Genomic DNA, 24001 nt, shown 5'->3' with positions numbered 1-24001 from the left:
ACAGTTCGCTAAGCCCACTGATCCCAAATCATTTAGGGCTTTAAAATGTCAACAGCAAAATCATGAACCTGGCTTGGTAGCTAATAGCCAGCCAGTGCACACCTTGCATCACTGTTGTAACACGTGCAGAGGTGAATTCCCCCTTGAGCCTTCTAGCAGCTACATTTTGCACTAGCTGCAGCTTCCAAATTGGATGCAAGGGCAGAACACCTGCTCTGAGTGCAGAAAGCCCCTGGTTCAGTTCCTTGCACCTGCAGTTAAAAGGATCAAGCAGCAGGTAATGGGAAAGGCCTCTCTCCCTGAGACCCTAGAGAGCCACTGCCAGCCAGAGCTGTGGACAGGAGGGGCAAATAGATTGACCGGTATAATGTCAGTCCTGCTTAATATACAACCACACTTACCATAGTTTGCGTCAGTGTAATTCTCCTTGTGTTAGGCTGATCAGTAGAGGCCTCTCTTACTATTCAGGCTGCGGCAACTGAAGCAATTTGGCTACAGTGGGTCTTTGTTGAGCTGAAGCAGGACTTAGTGCCCTGAACATAACCTGTTGAATACACAGCAGTCACCCATTGCAGCAGCCACTAAGGAGATCAACAAGGAATGTTCATCTCCTCTGATAGGATTAAACACATTTACAGTCAGAAAATGGCCCCTGCTCACTCCCCTGGGATGCTTTTTCTTTGGCTGTACTAAGTCCAGAGAGCAAGAGCATCCACAGGTGATGCAATATATAGATTAGAGTTGGCTGCTGTTTAGGAGGCTATTTAGTAAGTTTCACTGCAGACCTTTTATTGCTTCTTGGAATGGGAGAGGCACAAATGGCATTTTAGGGAGTATCAGGAAATTTCAAATAGTGCTGTGCTAGACTTAATGTACTAGGAATAGCAGTGGCATCAAAGAAAAACAAAAGGAACAATTTCCTTCCAATTCCAGTATTTAACTGGAACATGGAACAAACTATGACCAGAAGGGATATGGAATGCTAATTATTTATTATGCCTTTTTCTTGAAAAGAACAAGATAAGAGACCAAAATGAGTGTGTTTTTTCAGAATCCCATTATATGCTAATGCATGAAAAAATGTTCTCCTCCGTTGATAACATAATGGTCAGTAATAACAATTAGCACTTAGCAATAATTGCACTTAGTATGTGTGGTGTTTTCCTTTTCCTTTCTTTTTTTTTGCCATGCTTTGCAAAAATGAAGAAGCATCTGGGTTCTCCATTTTATAGTATGAAACAATAATGTAGTGAAGCAGGAAACACAGATGGCTGTAACTCATTGTCTTCAGAAGAACTGTGTTAGTTTACACAAGCTAAAAAGTAGAGCTGAATTACCAAAAGTGCAGCCATTCACCCAGGCCCAATTTTTAATATCAGGGTAGCCAATCTATTAATGATTGAATATTGATTATATTTGATTTTGCAATTTTTCATAATTTCATGGTTCGAATGCCTGATGGAACTAAAAAGGAATGCTGTTTGCATTTTTATTTCAAGCAAACATAAAACAATAAATAAGCAATATATTTTACAATACAGAGCAGAGTAAGAAAAGCAAAGACATATGTAAATATCAAAATATAATAATAAATAATTATCTCCCTGGCTGAGACTAGGGTTACCGTATATGTCGTAACCAAATACTTGAATACACTGGAAGAACAGGTTGGTTATATTCTGTTTTGTTTGTATAAGAGATAGAACCATACTGTATTGTGAAAAATGCATCATGTGTGCTTTGTCCTCTGGCTACCTTAAATTCGTGTTACTCCTCACCCCCCCAATAGGGTTAAGTGTCCTACTTTACTATACAAAAAAGAAAGATTGCATAAATTAAAAGTTTTCCAAAATGTAATACTGGTAGCAGAGGACCTACTAAGAATTGTGTGATGAGTTCCTGATTTGTAATATCTAAAAACATTTTAGAAAGGTAGCTATGGAGATAATGGGACCAGCTGATCAGTAAGGAGAACAATTTCAGCAAAACCTGTCACCCCCCAAACTGCCCCCAAATTTGGGGCAGTTCCACCACAGGTGTTGATAGGAGCCTATAATTCCACACCCCTTCTAACACAGAGGGGACAAATCTTGCACACAAAAGAGAACTGTCTTGAGATTTTGGAACTCTGTCTTTTGATATCAAGCAAGTACCTTCACTGTATTTTCTTCGGCGCATGCTGAAAACATTCTTGTTTAGACAACCCTACCCAGATGCTCACAAAGTTGTAAATTTTAATCTGTTTTATGATTTTAACTATTTGTATGTTTTAAAATATTTTTCAAAAGTTTTTTTGTTTTGTTTTATCTTTTTGTATACTTTGTTGAGGTTTTGGTTTACAGTCAATTTTATGAAATAAATAAATTAAGTACCAGCCATGGACCAATTTCAAATACAGCTTCCTAATTTGCACAGATAAGGACTTTAAGGTACCGGTAGCTTTGGACTAGTTTTTCCTCCAAATTTCATCATTGGTTACCATATCCTAATTCTGCTCTCACCAAGTTTATTGAGCCAGATTGCACTTAAATGAAGCCAGGGGCATACTTTGGTATTTCAGTTTTCAGTGGCGCCCTGTGTAAGGCCAAAATTCAGTGCTCCCCCCACCCCTCACCTTCTGTTTTGCTCAGTTCACTGCGTCAGAGTTGCAGCCCCGTGCAGCGTGCCATAGGCTTGGCAGTGGAACTAGTAGTGCTGCCCTGAAACCTGAGGAAGCTTCAAGCCAGATTTTGTATATAGTTGAAATGAATCCTTGAACCAAACCAAACATAGACGTTATAAAGCAGCCAGTTATCACCTGTAGTCTCCTTTCTATAGCTCCGAGCGCAGACAAATACAAAATGCCTTTTTAACGCTTTATTCTCTCCTATGTTAATACAACTCTTATAATCAATACTTCACTAAGTATTAAGCACAGAACTTCTTCCAATAATAATCTAACACCTTGAGCGAATAGTTGGTATACTATCCCAGCACAGCATCAATCCTAGTAACTGGTTGATAAACCAGTTAGTAGGTAGGAATGTTACCAAGGCAGGAGTTACAGTGCTTGGATTAGATGTAGTCCCTTTTTACATGTGTGCTATGTGTACACTAAAGATTTATCACTGGAGCTTTGTATGATTTTTCTCAGAATTACTCTCCTGGGCAGATATCATCATCATCATCATCATCATCATCAAATTTGTATATAAATTTGAAGTTTCTGAACTTGAGATATTGGATAACTGCTACCCAGTTGTGAATGTTCCTTTCATAGGCAAGGTAATAGAGAGGATGGTGAATGGCCAGCTGAATACATATCTGTATGAAGCCAATCATCTGGACTCATTTCCATCTAGTTTGAGGCTTGAATTTGATACTGAAACAGCCTTGGTTGGCCTTATTGATTAACTTTATTGAGAGGCAGGAGGAATGCTACCCTGTTGATTCTCCTAGACCAGCTCGGTGACTTTTAATACCATTCACTATGGTATCCATCTGGAGGGGCTCAGTTGATTGGGACATTGGGTGGGGGGGGCAAGTTTCGGTGGTTTGACTCCTACCTTCAATACTTCAACCAGAGGGTGCATTGTGGGACTTCTGCTCTGTCCCCCTGTGTCCCACAGGGTACTGTCTTGTTGCCCATGTTATTTATCATCTATTTCAGGGGTTCTCAGACCACAGCCCATAGATCACCAGTGGTCCAAGAGCTTCACTCAGGTGATCCATGTCTGTAGATTTGTGGTTGAAGATGGGAGAGAGCACATCCATTACACTGAATATCCATATTGGTTTTTAATTAATTCAAACCGTAATACAACATAAGAAATAAAACAAGCAATAAGAATACACTTAAAAACCATGCAGCGTTTAGCATGGTGGATTATAAATGCTAAGATAGGCAGAAAAATCGTTAAGTGGTTATTCTGCATCTTTCAAGTGGTCTGTGGGGGAGAAAGTTTGAGAACCACTTGGATCAGAATAGGTAACAGTGGGAAAGAATGGAAAGAAGTCTGACACACGGCTGTTTAACACTTTATAACAGGGATGGAGAAACCATACCTCTCCAGATGTTGTTCAGCTCCAATCAGCCAGAATAGCCAAAGGTCAGTGATGATGGTGATGGTACTCCAGCAACATTTGGAGGGCCATAGGTTCCCCATCCCTGTTTTACAGCTCACAATGATGAGAGTGAACAAGTAAGTCTGCATTCCTACTTTCTGCTGCAAGTTGTAGCTTGCATTTTGAGATGCATGTGCTGCAGAAGTGGACAGGACTGACAAGTCTCCCTCCATGCAGCCAGCTCCAGGGGGTGGCAGGATCAGGCATTTGCCAAAAGCTCATGACCAGCAAAGCACTTAAAATCCACATGTCAGCATTCAAGAGATGCATAGGTCTGCTTTCAGCATATTAAACTTTGCTCTGGAAAGCAGAAGCATGGGACTATTCATGCATCCATTTTCTCCAAAAGTGGAATCCCACGGAGGCTCATTCATACAACTCCTTTTGTTAAATTCTGCCCAGGGTGCCCTTTTAACTGACATATTGGGAACTGAGCCTGGACCTTCATTCATAGATCTCTCTATTTCAGCATTGTATCAATAGCTCCACATTCACCTCCTTGGTTAAAGCTGGGTTTGATCTGTTAATTTAATAACAAAGGTGCTGTTGTAAAAATATGCACCCTCTTTGTTGCAAAACATTCAGACTTTAATTGATCTGCTGGATCCTTAGCAGGAAAGAATCTGTTCTCCTGTGATTGGGGAGGAGAGAGTACAGGGTTGCGTACATACCTTTATCCAAATAAAAGTTCAAATCATCTGGTGATGAGCAAGCCTTTTAGAGCAGAAATGGACTAGGAAAAAGTCCTGGCAAGCCACAACAGCAGATGGATGACCTAATTCTGCCTAAGATTGGATGGGCAGCAGTTATAAGCTCAGCAACAGGATGCCTGAGTTCATAATAAATTCAGTGTCATAAATAAATGCACACCCCTTCACTTTACTAAAGGGAGAATTGAAAGTCCTATGGAGAATTGGTTTCTAACTGCTGGCCAAGCTTTTACTGATCTGCTGTCAATATAATTTTTTGGCAACCTTCTCCCAGATGTTGTGACATATCCCAATTTTTCCCAGTAGCATCTCCCAGAGATTAAAAAACACATTGCTAATAGCAGGCCACAAGTTCATTTGGGATTTCTGCAACTAAAAATATGCACCTTGCAGAATCCTTAGAGTGAAGATCTGGGCATGAAGCATTGAGTGATTCCACAAAGTGAACCTTTGTTGCCAGCTTGAGGCAAAGTGCTTCTAGAAAGCAAACAAATATTCCCATTTTTACATGCCTGCTAATTTTGCTAGGAGTGGGGATAGTTTAAAGAAAAGATGGAGGACCTTTTTCCTATGAAGGTCCATTTAACTCACTGGAAAAGGCAACCAGGAGTTAGAACTGCAGGTGGGCACACATCTGATGGAGAGTGGAGCGGCAGCCAAAAATAGTAGAAGTGCACAATATTGCATTACTCTCTCTGTTATCCCTTGATCTTCCTCTGTGTCACCCCATCTCTCTCTGCTTCCTCACCCGCTTCCATTACTCTGAAGAGCTGGAGGATGCTATGGGTTGCATGATGTTTGGTTGTGGATTTCCTGAAGTTTGGTTGTGGGCTGCAGGCTCCTGTTGACATAGCAGCCCCTGAGTCTCTGTAACCTTGTGTTTCCTTCTGTTATGGTCCTCCTTCCTCTTGACTGCTGCCCAGTGGCAGTGACCGTCTTAATTTTCATAGGAAGCTGCCTTATACCAGGCCAGACTGTCCATCTATCCAGCCCAGCACTGTCTCCTCTGGCCACCAGCATCATTCCCCCAGCATCTCACACCAGAGCCTTTCTTGCCACCTGCTCTCTGATCTGCTTGAATAGGAAATGCCAGAGGTTGTACATGGGACCTTCTGCAGTAGCAGCTGGCGGGGTGGCACAGGTTGGGACCCAATGCTCTCCTCACTTCCAATGGTCATAAATAGAGTTGTATTCCAGAAACATTTGGAGGGAGACTGGTTCCCTACCTCTGCCTTATGCAGTCACTGCCCAAACTCTAACACACCAACCATCACTCTATTTTTTCTTTATAAAGATTGAGTGCAGTCTTCTGAGTGAAAACTTAGTAAATGACAGCCTTGGGTCTCATTTTTCTTTTTCTTGTGTTTACAGGCATTCTGTCTTTGTAATAAATGAAGACCTGAATGTTTTAAGCTAGCAGATTTTTTTGGTGTGTTTTGGGTGTATTCTTCTCTTGCACATTTTGCTGAGTGTAACAGAATATAATTTAGTCCTTGGTGAAGTGCAAGTCAGGCTCCCTCCAAGCCCAGAGTGAGAACAGCGTTGCTTTCCTCATCTAAGCGTGACTGTACAGGTCCTGTTCTTTTACATAACTATGAATGTTTTGCATTGTAAGGTGCTGTCATAATTCTTTGCAAGCTGAGCACTTAAACTTTGTGCTGGGAAAATCTCCCCTGCAGTTAAATCATGGGCTCAGACAACTCTCCAGCATAGTAGCAGTATAGCTGTTCACCCTGTTTCCTGACACTGTTAAGGTGGGAACTGAGAGCCACATTAGACAGGATGCTAAATGCACCATTAGCAAGTCCCATTGGCACCAATGGAAGCTTTTTTTCTGGGCCTAATAGAAGCATTGGCGAGCGGGGGTGGGATTTTTGTTGGGATGGCGGTGAAGCAGGATGTCATGCTCCAGGAAATACCCTCAGGTGCTAGGGTCCCAATTGCAGGAGATACGAACCTTCACCAAAGGACTCACCAATGAGGGCAGGGTTGCAGATGCAGTATGTTTCAAACACATTAAGCTCAAACACAGAGGTTTAGTCTAGGTTCAAACATGACAGAATCATGCAAGAGTCCAATGTCAACATCACAGGAAGTTCAAGCAAGGTTCAACACTGCATAGCAGGAAGACTAGAATCAGGAACTAGAAGCCAAATAACAAGGATCCACAAATGTGTTGTTGCTCCTTGGCCTGGAGCCAAAGCTTTTCAACATAATTACATATATAAGTATTTTGTTTTGCACCCCACAAGAAGCCCAACTTCCATTTGGAAACAAAAGTAGCAAGTTTCTATTCCTATTGTTGCAGCAATAAACATATAAACCAGATGGTAAAAACTAAAATGCTGAAGGGCTTGCAGTGGACTAAAAGGGAACTCAATGTATCATTATACATTTTCAGTTTCCACAAATATTTTGCAGAAGCTGACTTAACCTTTTTCACATTTGAGTGGTTTGATTTTGGAATAGAATGTTGCAGAAATGCAGTCTTTTCACCATCTGCAATTTGGCATCTGCCATGTTGGTTAAAATAATGTGCCGGTTATGTTAATTATCAGCAGTCCATCAACTTGCAAATATATTGTGAATTTGGCACAAATGTGCAAACAAATTTCCTAACCTTGCTTTGTGAAAATAGGTGATCTCCTTTCCTTGCTTCGCTGTGCACTTCAAAACCTGAAGGGATAGCAAAGGAAAATCATCCCCAGAATGGTACTTGGATAGCTCTAAATTAAAATGCAGCATTGAATACCTATAGTTAACTGTGTTCAGCTTAGTTTTAAAACCATTTACCGTCTTTGTCTCTGGCACCATTCTGGAGATACTGTTTCAGGGTTCGACGTCTCTGAAGATTAGAAGCCTACTTCTGTCAGGAGACATTAACGTCTCGCCTTGTGGGATAGCTGGAGTGGGTGGATGTGACATTTGCCCTTTTTTACCCGTGAAGATTAGTATGTCCAGTGTCAGAGCTCTTGCATAGTATGCTTGAAATGTGTGTCCTGCGGGAGAATAAGCTATTGCCTTTCAGTCTTAGAAGGTCATTGTCAAGGTGAGCCAAGTCCCCTACGGGTTACCTGAATATATTTGCTGTCAGGCAGCATGAACAGTACCAGCTTGGGCTCTGGAATGACATGATTAGTGACCGCCCTGTAAAATCATTTATCAGCCACTGTCTGGTTTGCTATTGTGGGTTTCAGTCCTTTTCTTGCATGCTCAAACATTTGGTGCATGGAGTGTTGTGCTCTATAACTTATGCTAAATGTTAACTTTATCATTCTGCCGCCCTTATGATAACACAATGTTTGTAAGTGGACCCTTTGCAACACTTCATGCTTGCTGGCAACTCTTTCTTCTTGCCTCCTGCACTTGTTGTGGTGCTCACACAGAATTGTGCCATAATCACGATTATGATACTGTGTTGTACCGGATGCTAGTTTGATGGTCTTTTCTATTCATGTTATGGTTTAATATTTTACTACACCCTGCCTTGGGGTCACTTTCATGAGATCATGAGGGCAAAAATTACATTACATAAATAATCTTTAAACAATACTTTGCTAAACCTGTATGTGGGATTTCAAGACATGTAAATGTTCAGTGATGTTTAATAACCTTTCAGGAGGAATAGCACATGGATCTTGAAGAACCAGTTTTTCCAAGTGGATTTGTGTGAGTTAAACAAGTAAATTAATTAGATATAAAGGTCACAATTCCTCAGGACTTCAGATGGCAGATGTGTGCAGTTTCTTTCATTTCTGTTTGAGGTGACATTTAAGGAGGATAAAGGAAGGCATGCGTGCGAGCGTAGACACACGCACCATTTCAGGTCACATTTGATTTTGCTTCAAGAACTGTGGCCAACCTCATACTGGTTATAAACTGTTCAGTTGGCCTGAAGTCTGGCTTAAAGAAAGAGAATCACTGCATGGAGAGCGAGCAGAGGCCCTGAAGTTCCCCATCTACAGTGAGCACATGGAGGGCCGACTGAGCAAGCACACAGGTCATCTGCTCACAGTCTACCCCACTATGGTGAAATGTATTGCATTAGTGTTTAAATTGTAGTGTTTGTTGCATCTAGGCATATAAATTAGCTTATGGAAATTTTATTCAGATCTATGTCCTCTTTTTTGATTAATCATTTCTTCTTTTTTTGGTGATGTGTAAGGGACGCAGGTGGTGCTGTGGGTTAAACCACAGAGCCTAGGACTTGCCGATCAGAAGGTCGGGTCGGCGGTTCGAATCCCTGCGACGGGATGAGCTCCTGTTGCTCGGTCCCTGCTCCTGCCCACCTAGCAGTTCGAAAGCACGTCAAAGTGCAAGTAGATAAATAGGTACCGCTCCGGCGGGAAGGTAAACGGTGTTTCCATGTGCTGCTCTGGTTCGGCAGAAGTGGCTTCGTCATGCTGGCCACATGACCCGGAAGCTGTACGCCGGCTCCCTTGGCCAATAAAGCGAGATGAGCGCCGCAACCCCAGAGTCGGCCACGACTGGACCTAATGGTCAGGGGTCCCTTTACCTTATTAAATGTATCACACTGGTCCAAAGCAGGCGCCAGCGTGTAGACTTCAAGCCAAATGGAGGAGTTATCCATGAGAAGCAATAACCAACAAGAGAACATACAAACTGGGATAGGCTTGCCATTCCTAGCTGGTGGTGCTACACATCCTTTTCCACATTGAATTACATGGGCAGTTGTGTGTATGTGTGCTTTCATGGTTCTGCAGCTTGCAGCTATGGTGTGGTGCCTCTCTCCCCTCCAGAGGAGATTTGGGTGAGGTGTAGGGGGCATGCAGCGGGAGGAGAAGGGGGAGCCCTGTTGTGAAGGCTAGAGCCCTTTCCCTGGCGGAATGGGTTTGCTGAATAAGATAATATTCTCAGACTGCATTTGTAACACATATGAATCTGTGCCCTCTTCTGCAGCATAACTTCACTTTAGCTTCTGTCTGTCTTGGATTTGAGCAACAGTCATTCTATGCCAGCCATCTGCCATTTGCAAAGCAAATGTTGGATGATTCCAATAATAATAATAATAATAATAATAATAATAATAATAATAATACTTCAACAGTGAGTGCCCAAATGACATCACCTGTGCACAAAAAGGAGGTATCAGTAGGTTCAGGGGGGAAAACAAGGGAGCAACCCCCCCCCCAAAGCCCAGTGAGAATTTATCGTTTTCAGGGAGCATAGAATGCTAATGCTATCTGTAGGGGAGAGAACTGGAAAACTTAGTTGTTGGTGTAATGGAGTATCCTGGAAGAAGATGAAGACACGGCTGGCTAGCTGGCTGGCACTTTGAACAGGAGCACTCCACAATGAAACATTTTGTGACAGGTCCCACTTGTCTTGACTAGTTCCATTGGAAGCAGTGGGTCTTGAGTTAGTTGCAACTGACTTGTCACATTGGGTTCGGTGGGACTTATCTAGGACTCACGTTAGCTACATTTGGGCCCAGTGTGGTGTAGTGGTTAAAGTGCTGGACTAGAAGTTGGGAGGCCAGGGTTCAAATCTCCATGAAGCTTGCTGTGTGACTTTGGACCAACCACAATCTCTACCTCTATCTCTACTGATCTACCTCATAGGGTTGTTGTTGATAAAAAAAAGGATAATTATGAAAAATGTTGGTCAGAAGTTAAAAAGGATCTGGAAATATGGTCAAGGCTGAAACTTTCCTTGTTAGGCCGAATCGCTACTATTAAGATGAATGTATTGCCTAGAATGCTGTTTTTATTCCAGACGCTGCAGATTGTGGACAAGATGGACTGTTTCAAGAAGTGGCAGAAAGACATATCAAAATTTGTCTGGCAGGGCAAAAAGCCCAGAATTAAATTTAAGATTTTAACTGATGCAAAGGATAGAGGGGGGTTTGCCCTGCCGGACTTAAGACTCTACTATGAATCAGCAGCTTTTTGCTGGTTGAAACACTGGCTACTTCTTGAGAATACTGACATTTTGGATCTGGAAGGGTATGACAATAGTTTTGGTTGGCATGCATATTTATGGTACGACAAGGTAAAGGTGTATAAAAGTTTTAAAAACCATATTGTAAGGAAAGCATTGTATAACGTTTGGACTAGATACAAAGATTTGTTGGAAAGTAAAACCCCTAGGTGGGTGTCACCAATGGAAGCTAGGGAAGTAAAAAAGCTCAACATGGATTCTAAATGGCCAAAATATCATGAGATTATAGAATACGATGGTGAAAGGGTGAAACTTCAGAGTTATGAGAAACTAAAACCTAAGGTTCGAGATTGGTTGCATTACCATCAGATAAATGAGACGTTTAAACAGGACAGGAAAATAGGATTTCAGAAAGAGAAGTCAAAATTAGAAACAGAATTGTTGGAACCCAATACTAAGAATTTATCAAGAATGTATAACTTGCTGTTAAAATGGAATACACAGGATGAAACGGTGAAATCAGCTATGATTAAATGGGCACAAGATATAGGTCATGATATTATGTTTGCTGACTGGGAACAGTTATGGACCACCGGTATCAAATTTACTGCATGTAATGCTTTAAAAGAAAATATTATGAAAATGATCTACCGGTGGTACATGACCCCAGTCAAGCTAGCAAAGATTTATCATTTGCCTAATAATAAGTGTTGGAAATGTAATGAGACTGAAGGCACCTTCTACCACCTTTGGTGGACCTGCCCAAAGGTTAAAGCTTTCTGGGAAATGATCTATAATGAAATTAAGAAGGTCCTTAAGTGGACTTTTCCTAAGAAACCAGAGGCTTTCCTCTTGGGTATGGTGGGCCAAGTGGTGTTAAGGAAGGATAGGACTTTCTTTATGTATGCCACTACAGCAGCAAGAATTCTACTGGCAAAGTATTGGAAGACGCAAGAACTACCGACTCTGGAAGAATGGCAAACAAAGGTGATTGACTTTATGGGACTGGCTGAGATGACGGGCAGAATCCGGGACCAGGGGAAAGAGACAGTGGAAGAGGACTGGAAGAATTTCAAAATATATCTTAAAAATAACTGTAAAATTGAAGAATGTTAAGATGTCAGGGGGTAAGAAGTAAAGAATTGCAGCAGTAAACAAAAAAAACTTAAGAAATATTTACGAAAAGGAACTAAGACAATGGACTTAAGGGTTGCTAAAGAATTTTTAAACAAGGATGCAGGGATGGGGAGGTATGGGGAAGTCAAAGAAAAAAGGCTATGAACCGATGAGTATGAAGTTATATTGTGTTACACTGTTCTTTATTTTATGTGTGGAAAATTAATAAAAATTATTATAAAAAAAAAAAAAAATAAAGTGCTGGACTAGAAGTTGGGAGGCCAGGGTTCAAATCTCCATGAAGCTTGCTGTGTGACTTTGGACCAACCACAATCTCTACCTCTATCTCTACTGATCTACCTCATAGGGTTGTTGTTGATAAAAAAAAGGAAAAAAGGACAGCTTTGGGGTGAAAGATGGGTTATTAATTTAATAATAAACACACACACACACTTCATTTCTTTTCAACCAAGACTCTCGTTTGTACAGGAACGGCAAAGTGCTTTCACCTTTAAGTCATGGGGGAGGGGCTTACTGAAACAGTGATTTTTTTGAACTGAAGGTTGTATCTATGGCCGGAATCTTTCTTTTGATCTGGTAATTACCCAGAGCAAACACCACCACCACCTTTATCATTATTTACCAATGTTGGTTTCATGTCATAAATACAATATTTTGTTTGTCTGCCCCCCAGTGGTAAAAATCAGTATTTACTAGGTTGGGTCAAATTCTGCGTTTTGAATTTTTTCTGCTTTGCCATTATAATTATTTACTGTTGTTACATGAGAGTGTACATACATAAACCATGAAATTGCTGCCATAAGATCACTTCACGGCGACTTTACCGTGTCAAAAGTTATCATGAGTTTGGGCCTTGAGAGCAAGCCCTGTAAGCTGTTCCAATAAAAACACATTTAAATATGTACCTTGAAGTCCATTTTACAATTATTATTTTTAATTAGGTCAGTTATTTAGCCAGAACAATAAATTAGATTATCCAAAGGGACAGAAGGTTTAGGTGTCTGCCTCTACATATATGTAAAATATCTCTGTATATGTGTGCAATACACAGAAACAGACTCCTGCACTTTTGTCACTAGCAGTATGCATTGGTAATTTGTCTAAAATTTTCATTTGCATTGTTTGGAAATTGAGTCACGTTTCATACTTTGAAGGCTGTTATTGACTCACTCATGATTGAATAGGATGCAGTTTTATTATATATCAAGGCTTGGGGTTAATTATATTAACACAAAAAGTGCTGTGCTAGATCAGGTCAAAAGCCTATCTAGTCCTGCCCTCTGTTCTTCACAGTGGCTAAACAGATGCTTCTGGGAGGCCCATAAGTAAGTTCTTTGTGCAATAGCACTCTTGCCGCATGGGATTCAGAGGCATACTATCATTATCATGTCCTCCTTGTAATGTGTGGCATGTAATTATTGTTTTGAGGTGATGGGTGGTGGTTTTTATTTTATTTTAAATCATTGCTTTAATTAGGTTGCATCCAACAAAGTCATTGCACTCGCAAAGCAACTTTGGATCATGCAGTTGGACTTCCTCTTACTCTCCTCGCCACTACTCCTCTAAATCTGTTCCATTCATGCAGTGACTGTATTAGAGTCAACCAACGGTATTGCACTTTTGTATGTTCTGGCGAAGAGCAGGTCTTTTATTTATTTCTATACCTATTACATTTATATTCCCACTTTTCCTTCAAGGAGCTTCAAGGTGACCATGCATGACTTTCTCCCTCCCCATTTTATCCTTACAACCACCCTGTAAATTAAATTCTGCTGAGAGGCAATGACTGGCCCAAGGTCACCCAGTGAGCTTTGTGGTTGAGTGGAGATTTGAACCTTGGTCTCCCAGATCTTAGTCCAACACCTTAGCCACCACGCCAGTGGAACCAATCGGCAGGTTCTGGTGCTGCTCTGCTGATCTCCCAGAGCCTCTAGGTTCAGAAGCAGTATGCCACGAAATATCAGTTGCTGGGAACGAACGTCAGGGGAGGCCTGCTGCCTTCGTGGTCTACTTATGAGCTTCCGAGTAATAGTTAGCTGGCCACTTTGGGAAGCAGTAGGATGACCACTCATGCTTGTCAAACAAACAGACAAAAACAGAGAAAGGAAAAAAGAGGTCACAGATCTGCATACAATCCCCTATCCTAATTTATAAAAGGTAAAGGGACCCCTGACCATTATGTCCAGTCACGGACAACTCTGGGGTTGTGGCGCTCATCTCGCTCTATAGGCCGAGGGAGCCAGTGTTTGTCCGCAGACAGCTTTCGGATCATGCGGCCAGCATGACTAAGCTGCTTCTGGCGAACCAGAGTAGCACATGGAAACGCCGTTTACCTTCCCGCCAGAGTGGTACCTATTTATCTACTTGTACTTTGACGTGCTTTCGAACTGCTAGGTTGGCAGGAAGGTAAAGGGACCCCTGACCATTAGGTCCAGTCGTGACTGACTCTGGGGTTGTGCAAAAACAGAGAAAGGAAAAAAGAGGTCACAGATCTGCATACAATCCCCTATCCTAATTTATATGTATGTGCAAATGTGGAAAAAATGGCCATCATTTAAACAGAAATACTATATATCTCAGGGTTGTGGGTTCGAGTTCCACATTGGGCAAAAGGATTCTTGCATTGCAAGGGGTTGGACTAGATAGCCCTTGGGATCCCTTCCAACTCTACAGTTCTACGATTGGATATCTCACTATGGTAGAGAAGACTAAAGCCAATGCCCTCTTCGTGCCTACTCAGTTTTGCTGTCCATGTGTTGTCAGTGAGCAGCTTCAAAGCTCCTGCTCCTCTCTCTTTTTATGGAGGAAGATAACTGGACTTTGGGCGCATTTGGATGTGGGGAATCTGGCGCTAGTTTTCCTGATTATAATGCTAGGACTTATGTCCTATTTTCTGACATCCCTTTCACACTGCAGTACCTGTTATGCTATGGAAGTGGGGGGGGGGGTTGACTGACATGTTGCCCTATATTTTGTTCATACCAGTGGGCGTGGCTTGACACAGCAATAGATGTCATTGGGCAATGCTCCACATGTGCCTGATTCTGTTTCCACATAAAAACAGCAGGAATTAACTGTCTGCTGGTATACTGTTCCAAATTCCATCACTTTACTACCACAGTTTTCTAGGCTAAGGGGGCTACACATGGATTTGTCCCTGGAATCAAATAGCACAGAAATGAAGGCTAAACATGCACTATATTGCGTTCGTTTTTTGGGAGTGGCTTTTACATTGTGTGAAAGCTCAAATCTAATGTGGAAATTACCTGCTTGGGAAATGTCAGGGAAATGAAATAAATTGCTGTGTGAATGCAGCCTTGGACCAGACAGAGAACTGTTTCAAAAAGAAGACTATCCTCTGTGAAGTAGGACACACAGCCTCCCTAGAAACATGATGTTAGGCTTGGTAGACATTTGGCCTGACTGTGCAGGGCTTTTCTTACTTTCTTTTGAGAAATCCATAGATCAGAATAATTTGCCAGCGTACATTTGCATGATCTGGTTATGTCAGTTGTCATCTGTCCATTTTCTCCCAAAAGGAAACACGGAGAGAACGCAAGGCATGGCGTGATGCTGTGAAAATAGCCTATTTTTCCTTCCAGCCACTTTTTTCAAAAAATGTTTTTTTTAATGGTTATTTTTAAAATGTGGGAACCAGGCATTTTGGTTCCCATGAGCCTTTTTTTAAAGGGCAAACGAAGAATCTAAATCCATTCTGTACCATGATGCAGAAATCTGTGGGTTTTATAGTTCTTTTCTACCTTACGTGTGCTCCGTTTCCATAGAGACTCTATAAATAGAATAAACTTTAAATCATGATGGCCCAAAGCAGCAATTCAATACAGTAGGGTTTTTTCCCTTTTCTTTCTGGTAATCCTTTTCACAGGTGAAAATTGGTAAGATGTTCTGATTCTTAAAGTCAATTGGCTGATGAGGAAAGCTTGAGCCTCTTTGCCCTTCCCCTGTGCAACTTTAGTGGCTAGTAAATTATTCCTAACTTTTAATGAGAAGAAAGGAGGCCTAATGATTTGGGTACTGGTGGGAGTTGAGTGACTTGAGGCTAGTTTGCAGAAAACTACACATTAAATGTTCTTCACTTTTGATTAAACCATGGGCTACTGATGTGAGGCTTCCAGGAACCATGAGATCAAGTTGATGTCTGGGAAATGAATGTTTCTGCCCCTTCTCTGATACTTCAGTGGAGCTCAAACTAGGGTTCAGGCATAGAGAATGTGAATTGCATGGAAGGTTCAAGGTTCTTGTGTTGGTATACAAAGGGCTGAAAAACGAGTCCTGGCTCTTAAGCACTTCCTGAGCCCTTATTTCCCAGCAGAATTCTTGAGATCATCCAGAGGAGTGCTGTTAGTTGTGCCGTGTGTTCCAGAAGCCCAACTGGCCTCAAGTGGCTATCAGGCATGTGGTGTCACTAGTTCCCTGCTGTGGAATACTCCTCCTTCAGACATTTGGCAGGCATTCTCACTTTTGGCTTTCAGGCATCTCTTGAAGACTTTTAAAAAAGCAGACAGGCCTATTCAGTTGTTTAAAATGCCTCTTGATTAGCCAGTCATTTTAATGATTGCCCTACTGATGTTTTGTATAAATGCTTTTATTAACAAATAGATAAGCGCCCCCCCCAAAAAAAAAACAGTTCCAAGGAGGGAGAGGTTCCTGAGAGAGGAATTCCCTGGTTGCGACCGTGCAGAAAGGACTGACCCAGACTTAACATGTCTATTTAGGAGGACCACGTAGCTGGTCATTAGAAAAGACCTCTGTCTGAGACTGTGGAGAGCTACTGCCAGCCAGAATAAGCATAACTAGGCAAGATGGACCAATAGTCTGATCTGCTATATGGTGGATAGCTGTGTGGCAAGATGAGTTTTGCATTCGTAGGCAAACCAGAACACAGGTGGGCTGAAGATCCTCTGTGGTCTGCTTTGGGATTTATTAGATATTTGTTCCCTACCGCTTGCCCCATGTCGTGCCCATGTTGTGACATGGAGCACACAAGCCTTGAAAAAGCAATGTGATGTCCAGAGGTGCAATTTTCTTCAACAGTGCCTTGACATCTAAATCCACCCCTTTTTTGAAAGTTAGTAAAGGTAAAGGGACCCCTGACCATTAAGTCCAGTTGCGGATGACTCTGGGGTTGCGGCGCTCATCTAGCTTTACTGGCCGAGGGAGCCGGCATACAGCTTCCGGGTCATGTGGCCAGCATGACTAAGCTGCTTCTGTGAACCAGAGCTGTGCACAGAAATGCCGTTTACCTTCCCGCCAGAGCGGTACCTATTTATCTACTTGCACTTTGACGTGCTTTCGAACTGCTAGGTTAGCAGGAGCAGGGACTGAGCAACGGGAGCTCACCCCATCACGGGGATTTGAACCGCCAGTCTTCTGATCAGCAAGCCCTAGGCTCTGTGGTTTAAAAGGCTTTGAAAGGGAAGGCCTCTGGCCTGGAGCCTGACATCTCTCCAAGAGTTTTTTTAACCAGTGCATAGGCTGCACTGAGTGTGAGATCCTTGGAGGTAAATATGCTGCTCTTTTATTAGAATTGGGCCCAGTTGCTTTTGCTTCAGGGACTCCTGCCTTGGCTTCATTCTGTTTGCTTTGATGGAATGTGATGGAAGCTTGCACTTCTCATGCCAAGATTCACCTGCATGGTGGCCCTGATCCCACAAGAAAGCCCTGGTCTCAGGTCAGCTGCTATTCTTGCACCAGCAGTGGACTTTTGAGTCTTCAGCTGTTTTCCCAATACAAAATCATTAATTTAATTAGATGAGAGTGCTGATGCAGACTCCTTGTCAGTGGGCTGCTTAGATCACTTTTCTAAATGCTCTTCAAACTGCAGCTCCTGTAGGGTCACCGTTTGTCAGGTTTTTCAAAAGAACTCAGCATTGTTGGGCTTGTTACATATTAATGATTTCACATAACCAAGCTCAGCCTGGTTTATTAATAATGAAAGAGCATTACAGGTTAATCTTTCTGCGAGAAAAATAAAACAAGATATGAAGTAATGTATGGCCAAATACCATGTTCTCCTGGGAGAGGAGAATGTACAGAATGTCCTTGTTGTCATCCTTTAGAAGATCTGATCCCATAATTAGAGATGCATACAAATGAAATTAGAAAATTTCCCACATAGTGTATTCATGAAAAAAATAATCTTTAACTATGTTTGCATCCACTAACATTAGCTAAATCCTTTCTTTTATGGCCATGGACAACATGTAACATGGATTGGAAATCCCTTTTATTTCATCGCCTAGGGATCCTTGATCAATACATAGGAAAAACTTTTATCTACATTCCATGCATAACCAAACCATGCCCCATAAGCACCACAGACTAATGAATGGATTCGAAGCAGGCCAGGTTCAGGGAGTTGCAGGCTGTTAACTTTATCATTCTGCCGCCCTTATGATAACACAATGTTTGTAAGTGGACCCTTTGCAACACTTCATGCTTGCTGGCAACTCTTTCTTCTTGCCTCCTGCACTTGTTGTGGTGCTCACACAGAATTGTGCCATAATCACGATTATGATACTGTGTTGTACCGGATGCTAGTTTGATGGTCTTTTCTATTCATGTTATGGTTTAATATTTTACTACACCCTGTCTTGGGGTCACTTTCGTGAGATCATGAGGGAGTTGCAGGCTGGGAGCAGGCTCCACCACACACTTCTCTTCCACAGATCCACTTCTTTGGCACGTGCATTAAACACTCACAGATATGGGATGATATGGTGGGAAATTTGTCCTCTGCTCCAAAAATAGCAACAAGCTCATTTGAAATGGCAACTGACACAAGTTGCCACCCAGCAGTCTTTCTGGGGGACAATCTGTTGTTTAATTGCTTTGATATGTTGCAAGATATGGCAGGAGCAGGAAAATGTCCCAATCTTGAAGCAATGTCCCAAAAAGAAGTTTGTTCTGCTTATAAGCAAACTTTTATACGCATAAATATATATATATGTATACATATATATATGTATACACCCACCCACACATATATACATTTTTACTGCATAGGCGATAAATGCCTTAGACTTTTGTAGCCTATATTTTAATACAGTACAGTGGTTCCTCGGGATGCGAACGTGATCCATTCCGGAGCCCCGTTCGCATCCCGAAGTGAACGTAACCCGTGTCCGCGCATCTGCAGGTCACATTTCGGTGCTTTTGCGCATGCACGTGACGTCATTTTGATGGTCTGCGCATGCACACACGGCGAAACCTGGAAGTAATGCGCTCCATTACTTCCGGGTCGCCATGGAGCACAACTCGAATTTGCCTAACCAGAAGCGTATTCATCCCAAGGTATGACTGTAATAGCCAAATCTGATTCTCTCAAGATGTTGTTAGGCCACAACTCCCATCAGCCTCAGCCAGTCCGATGGTCAGGGATGATGGGAGCTGCAGTCCAACAACATCTGCAGGACACCACATTGGCTATCCAGGATGTAAGACCAGCATTTTGTCCCTTGTTCTGGCATTCTTTCCTGCCTCATATTACTTGGATTGTGGAGGAAACCCGAGCGGGCCACAACCAAGACTTTTAGCTGCTAAAGCCACATAAACTCTGAAGAAAGGAAAATCTCCTATTCAGTTTTCAATGATGATTTAATGAAGGAAGCTATGGTTTGCTTTTGCACTTACACATGAAATTTGGTTACATTGCCTGTAGCTTCTATAAGATGCATCTGGTTAGGCTTGACTTGAGTAACTGTAACCATAGCTTGCCTTGTGGTTTGGCAAAAGCAGCAGAGCACCCAACTCTCTTCTAGACTTTCTTCTCTGTCCCCCTCAGTCTAGTGAAGCTGTGACTTTGGCAAAAGCTTGTGCCAACTCATGGGACTCCTTAAAGCAGAGTTTGCAGGACAAATGGACAGGAGTTAATATCTATAGCTGGCAGGTTCAGTTGGGAGGGAGTATATCTTGTTAAAGCATATTTAAAAGGCCAGGAAGAAAAGCACCTGATATGGAGAATGCTTTTGCAAATTGAAGAGTTGTCAGCAAAAAGTGTGGCAACGACCATAGGACACCTGCCATACCAGTTACAGTTAGGGTGCAGATCAGGGGCAAAGAACCTGTGGCCCTCCAGATGATGCTGTACTCCCATGAGCCCCTGCTAGCATGGCCAGTGTTTGGGGATAGTGAGAATTGTAGCCCAGCAACATTTGGAGGGCCACAAAACTTCCCCACCTCTGCTGCAGATCTTAATGCAATATAGTGATCTCCTTTAAAACATCCAGTTGTGACAATGGATAGGGCATACTATGCCAGGCTTTTATTGTTGCCTAGGAATGATGAATAATCCTGATGTTTAGCACCCTTTCCACCCTTTAAGAAATATGTCTCGGGGCGGGGGGCACACACGACATTATCACCATTGTCACTGTGCTATTAAATGGTATCAGTGTGATTTCTCAGCCTTCCAGTTGCTTGGTATTGTATAATCATTGTAATCATTACCCCACATTGCTCACATCCATTGCCTCCTGCCCTGGCAAAAGTGCTCTGATAATGGTTCTTGCTGGATGCTAGCTGATGTAGGATCTTTTGGGAGGCCTGGGGAAGCAGTAAGTGTGTATAAGTGTGTACTGGTGGTGAATTGTGATAGTTCAACACACGGTGGTGGTGGTGGAACCTAGAGGTTAATCAGTGCTGAGATTGCTGGATCCCTAGGTTCATGGTCACAAAATGCAAAATATTGTACTCCAGATTGTTTTGTGTGGGCGAGCCTGGTCTTCAAAAATGCTACACCAGTTCGTAACAACAGAAGATGCAGCTGCAGGATTGTGGCAATATTGCGAGCTAATTTTTCCATCTGTGTTCTGTGCCGTCTGTGTTATGTAAGAGAAGCCCTGTGTAGCCCCTGTGCTTCCAACGCTTTTGTCTCTCTTCTCCATGCAGAAGATACAACAGCTGTCTGAGGGATCTATGTTTGGCCATGGCCTTAAGCATCTTTTCCATAGCCGCAGACGGTCCCGGGAACGGGAGCACCAGAATTCCCAGGAGTCATCGCAGCAGCAGCAGCAGCAGCAGCAGCACCATGGCATGTCTGACCACGACTCCCCAGATGAAAAAGAACGTTCCCCTGAGATGCACCGTGTCTCCTATGCCATGTCTCTCCACGACCTTCCAGCTCGGCCCACTGCCTTCAACAGGGTGTTGCAGCAGATCCGCTCCCGTCCTTCCATCAAGAGGGGGACCAGCTTGCACAGCGGCAGTCGGCGAGCCAAGAGTGGCTCCCTGGAACCCCAGAAAATCAGCCCGCACCTTGTCCGCAAAGCCCCCCAAGATAGCAGCCTGACAGCAATACTGCACCAACACCAAGGCCGGCCAAGATCTTCATCCACCACTGACACCGCTCTCCTTATGGCCGAGGGTGGTACCGTATACCTCCTGGCGGAAGAGTCAGACTGCCTCGCTGACAAGGTAAGACTGAAGGTCCAGAAACATGAGGTGTCCAGTAGTATTCTATGTTCCTGTTGCCTGCCTCTTTGATAGGGAATTCAAGGCCCTGGAATCTACTGAGTTTCAACATCTGTCTTTATCTAACAAGGTAAAGCAACTTGGCAGGGTTGCTTGGTGCCACCTGTAGGGTTTGTGAGAAGCACATAGGAATGGGTGACTCTGTCAATTTTAGGTTCTCTTGGTTTTCGTTTTTCTAATTTTTAGTTCATACTTCCACATCAGTTTGTGATTTTTTTTTGTCTTCATGAAAATTCAGCAGCATTTTTGTGTGAATTTCTCCAAACATACACATTTTCGTGTGTGCAGTTTTGCCTAATATACCCAGTTTTGCTGGGCAATTTTACCTCATAGAATGCATTTTGTATATGTTTCTTGGCTGGAGAGCTGCATGACATACTTTGGAGAACTGCAAATTTTGAAGGATGGTGGTGTTTTGGTTTTCATGTTGTTTTAGCAAGTGGAAAGTACGTAGGTCCAGCTTTAAATGAAAACTAAATAAAATTTATCACCAGAAGCACCTCCATGCTAAAGAGAGATACAGCATCCATCAGTTGCACCTAAAACAAATTGGGTGGAATTCATATCAAAAGGCTAAACCTTAGCTGAGCTTGGCCAGCATTGCTACAAATTAGCCTTCTGAAATTATTACAGTATTGCCAATTATCTCCATATGTCTGCTTGCCTGTCCTTTCATTAACAGAGTGTGAAAAGTTCTGTCATTCCCTAGATTAGGGTGGGCAGAGTTCAGGGTTGTAGGATGAGCTTTCTTTTTTAGCCAAACCCCACAATTTACTAGTCAGAACCAGCTGCAAAAGACATAGTTGGAATTCTATGCCTCTGAGCGCCTCCTGAGACTAGGAATTTATTTTTGGTACCAGATCTGAATTGAGCTCACAGTCCTTTAGGGCAAAATCCACTTTTGCTTATTAGCGGTTTTCATTGCAGCAGCTCAATTTAGGTAGGAAAAGTTGATTTGTTGTTAAACAGTTGGGAGTCATAAATGTTTTTTCTCAATCTACTACAGATCACCTAGAAAACTACCAGTAGATCCCAATCTACCTTCTGCCGGTACCTACTGTAGATTATCTAAAAAAGACTGGATTCTAGTCTGCATAGCTCTTTAGACCTCTCCCTGCAAAATTCACATTTATTGTGACCACAGAATTTTAGATTTCTATCTTGAGTATTCCACTAAGACAGGGATGGGGACCATTTGGCCCTCCAGATGTTGTTGCATTCCATCTCCCATCAGCCCCAGTTGGGGTGGTCAATGGTCAGGGATGATGGGAGTTGTAGTCCAACAACAGTTGCAGACCCAAGTTTGAGAAACATTGAATTCTAGAGGGCCACAGATTCTCCATCCTGGCACCAAGGCTGCTTTGACAGTGAGTCCCTGAATGCAGAGTCTCACCTTCATTGAATGAAAAAAGAACAGCTGAGAACGGTGAACAGTTGACTTGGATTCTGAGTGTAGGCAGTTGTCCTATATCTAGACTGCACCACTTAATGCTAATTCCTTGCACATAGAAAAATAGCATGTTAGGGAGAAGGGTAAACTAGAATCCTCCATGATACCTAGCTTTCTACGTGGTGGAGGGCATTGTAATGCATGGGCATTCATTTATGTGAGCCTGTTTCTGTATTTCCACATAGATTGGGCTGGCCTTTATCAGGAAGGTTGTAGCTATCACAGACTGCCCACTCTTGTAGCACATTGTGACTACACTGTTAATGTCAGACATCAGGGCAACTGCTTAATCTATGGGTGTGGATTTGCAGGGCTACAAAGGCAACATTGCATGTCCTACATTGTTTCCTACTTGCTGGTTTTCATGTTGTCTATTTTTAGCATTATGCTTCCTTCCTTGCTTGCCGTAGACTTGCTTTATGAATGACCTCACTAGTTGGCATCATGGTCAGTCATGCTGCCATTTGATGAGCTAGAACGCTATCCAGTAAGTCCATGAAATCTTTGTCATCTGCTGAAAGTGGATGATATCATTAGCTGTGGGTTTTCAGAATCTAGTCATTTAATGAAAATTCAAGTCAAGAGCAACTTGGAGTGGGAGCAACAACTTTAGCAGTTGTTCTACGCCATTGGTAGGCAAACTAAGGCCTGGGGGCTGGATCCAGCCCAACTGCCTTCGAAATCTGGTCCGTGGACGGGAATCAGCGTGTTTTTACATGAGTAGAATGTGTGTTTTTATTTAAAATGCATCTCTGGGTTATTTGTGGGGCATAGGAATTCGTTCATTCCTCCCCCCCCAAAAAATAGTATGCCCCCCCCAAGGTCTGAGGGACATTGGTCCGATCCCCTGCTGAAAAAGTTTGCTGACCCCTGCACACACACACACACACACACACACACACAGAGAGAGAGAGAGAGAGAGAGAGAGAGAGATCTCAAAAGTTTTCTGCCTGGCCTTGACAGCTGTTGTTGCAGGTAGTGCCTGATTCTGATTCTTTCAGCAGGTTTTTTTTTGTGATTGCTGCAAGCTCACAAATTCAGGAAGCTTTGCTCTCCCTCTGGATCATCTTAATTTTGCCTTAGTGATGATTTCATGTAGTTAAAACTGATTGGCTGAATAGTTCTGCCGCATCATCCCTCTCATTATGTGATCCCTGATTGGCTGTGATTGCCCATATGACTTTTTTGAGGGGCGGGGATAACTATG

At 42.6% G+C, this 24001-nt stretch overlaps 1 protein-coding gene across 3 annotated transcripts in view; it reads left to right on the top strand.

Moving 5' to 3' along the window:
- The window catches only part of TMCC2 (transmembrane and coiled-coil domain family 2), an 87902-nt gene that overhangs the window by 2862 nt on the left and 61039 nt on the right, over positions 1-24001 (top strand). For 2 of the 3 annotated variants that reach the window (XM_079979235.1, XM_079979238.1), the window contains exon 3: positions 20763-21287. The exons of the other annotated variant lie outside the window; for it this stretch is intronic. In XM_079979235.1, coding sequence (XP_079835361.1) covers positions 20763-21287 — 525 coding nt within the window. The remainder of the gene's footprint in view (positions 1-20762; positions 21288-24001) is intronic. 3 annotated transcript variants of the gene reach the window in all.

This window comes from Podarcis cretensis, assembly GCF_951804945.1.
Source record: "Podarcis cretensis genome assembly, chromosome: 6".
NCBI lineage: Eukaryota > Metazoa > Chordata > Lepidosauria > Squamata > Lacertidae > Podarcis > Podarcis cretensis.
Note: the sequence above shows the minus strand (reverse complement) of the source record. Positions and strands in the feature narration are given on the sequence as shown.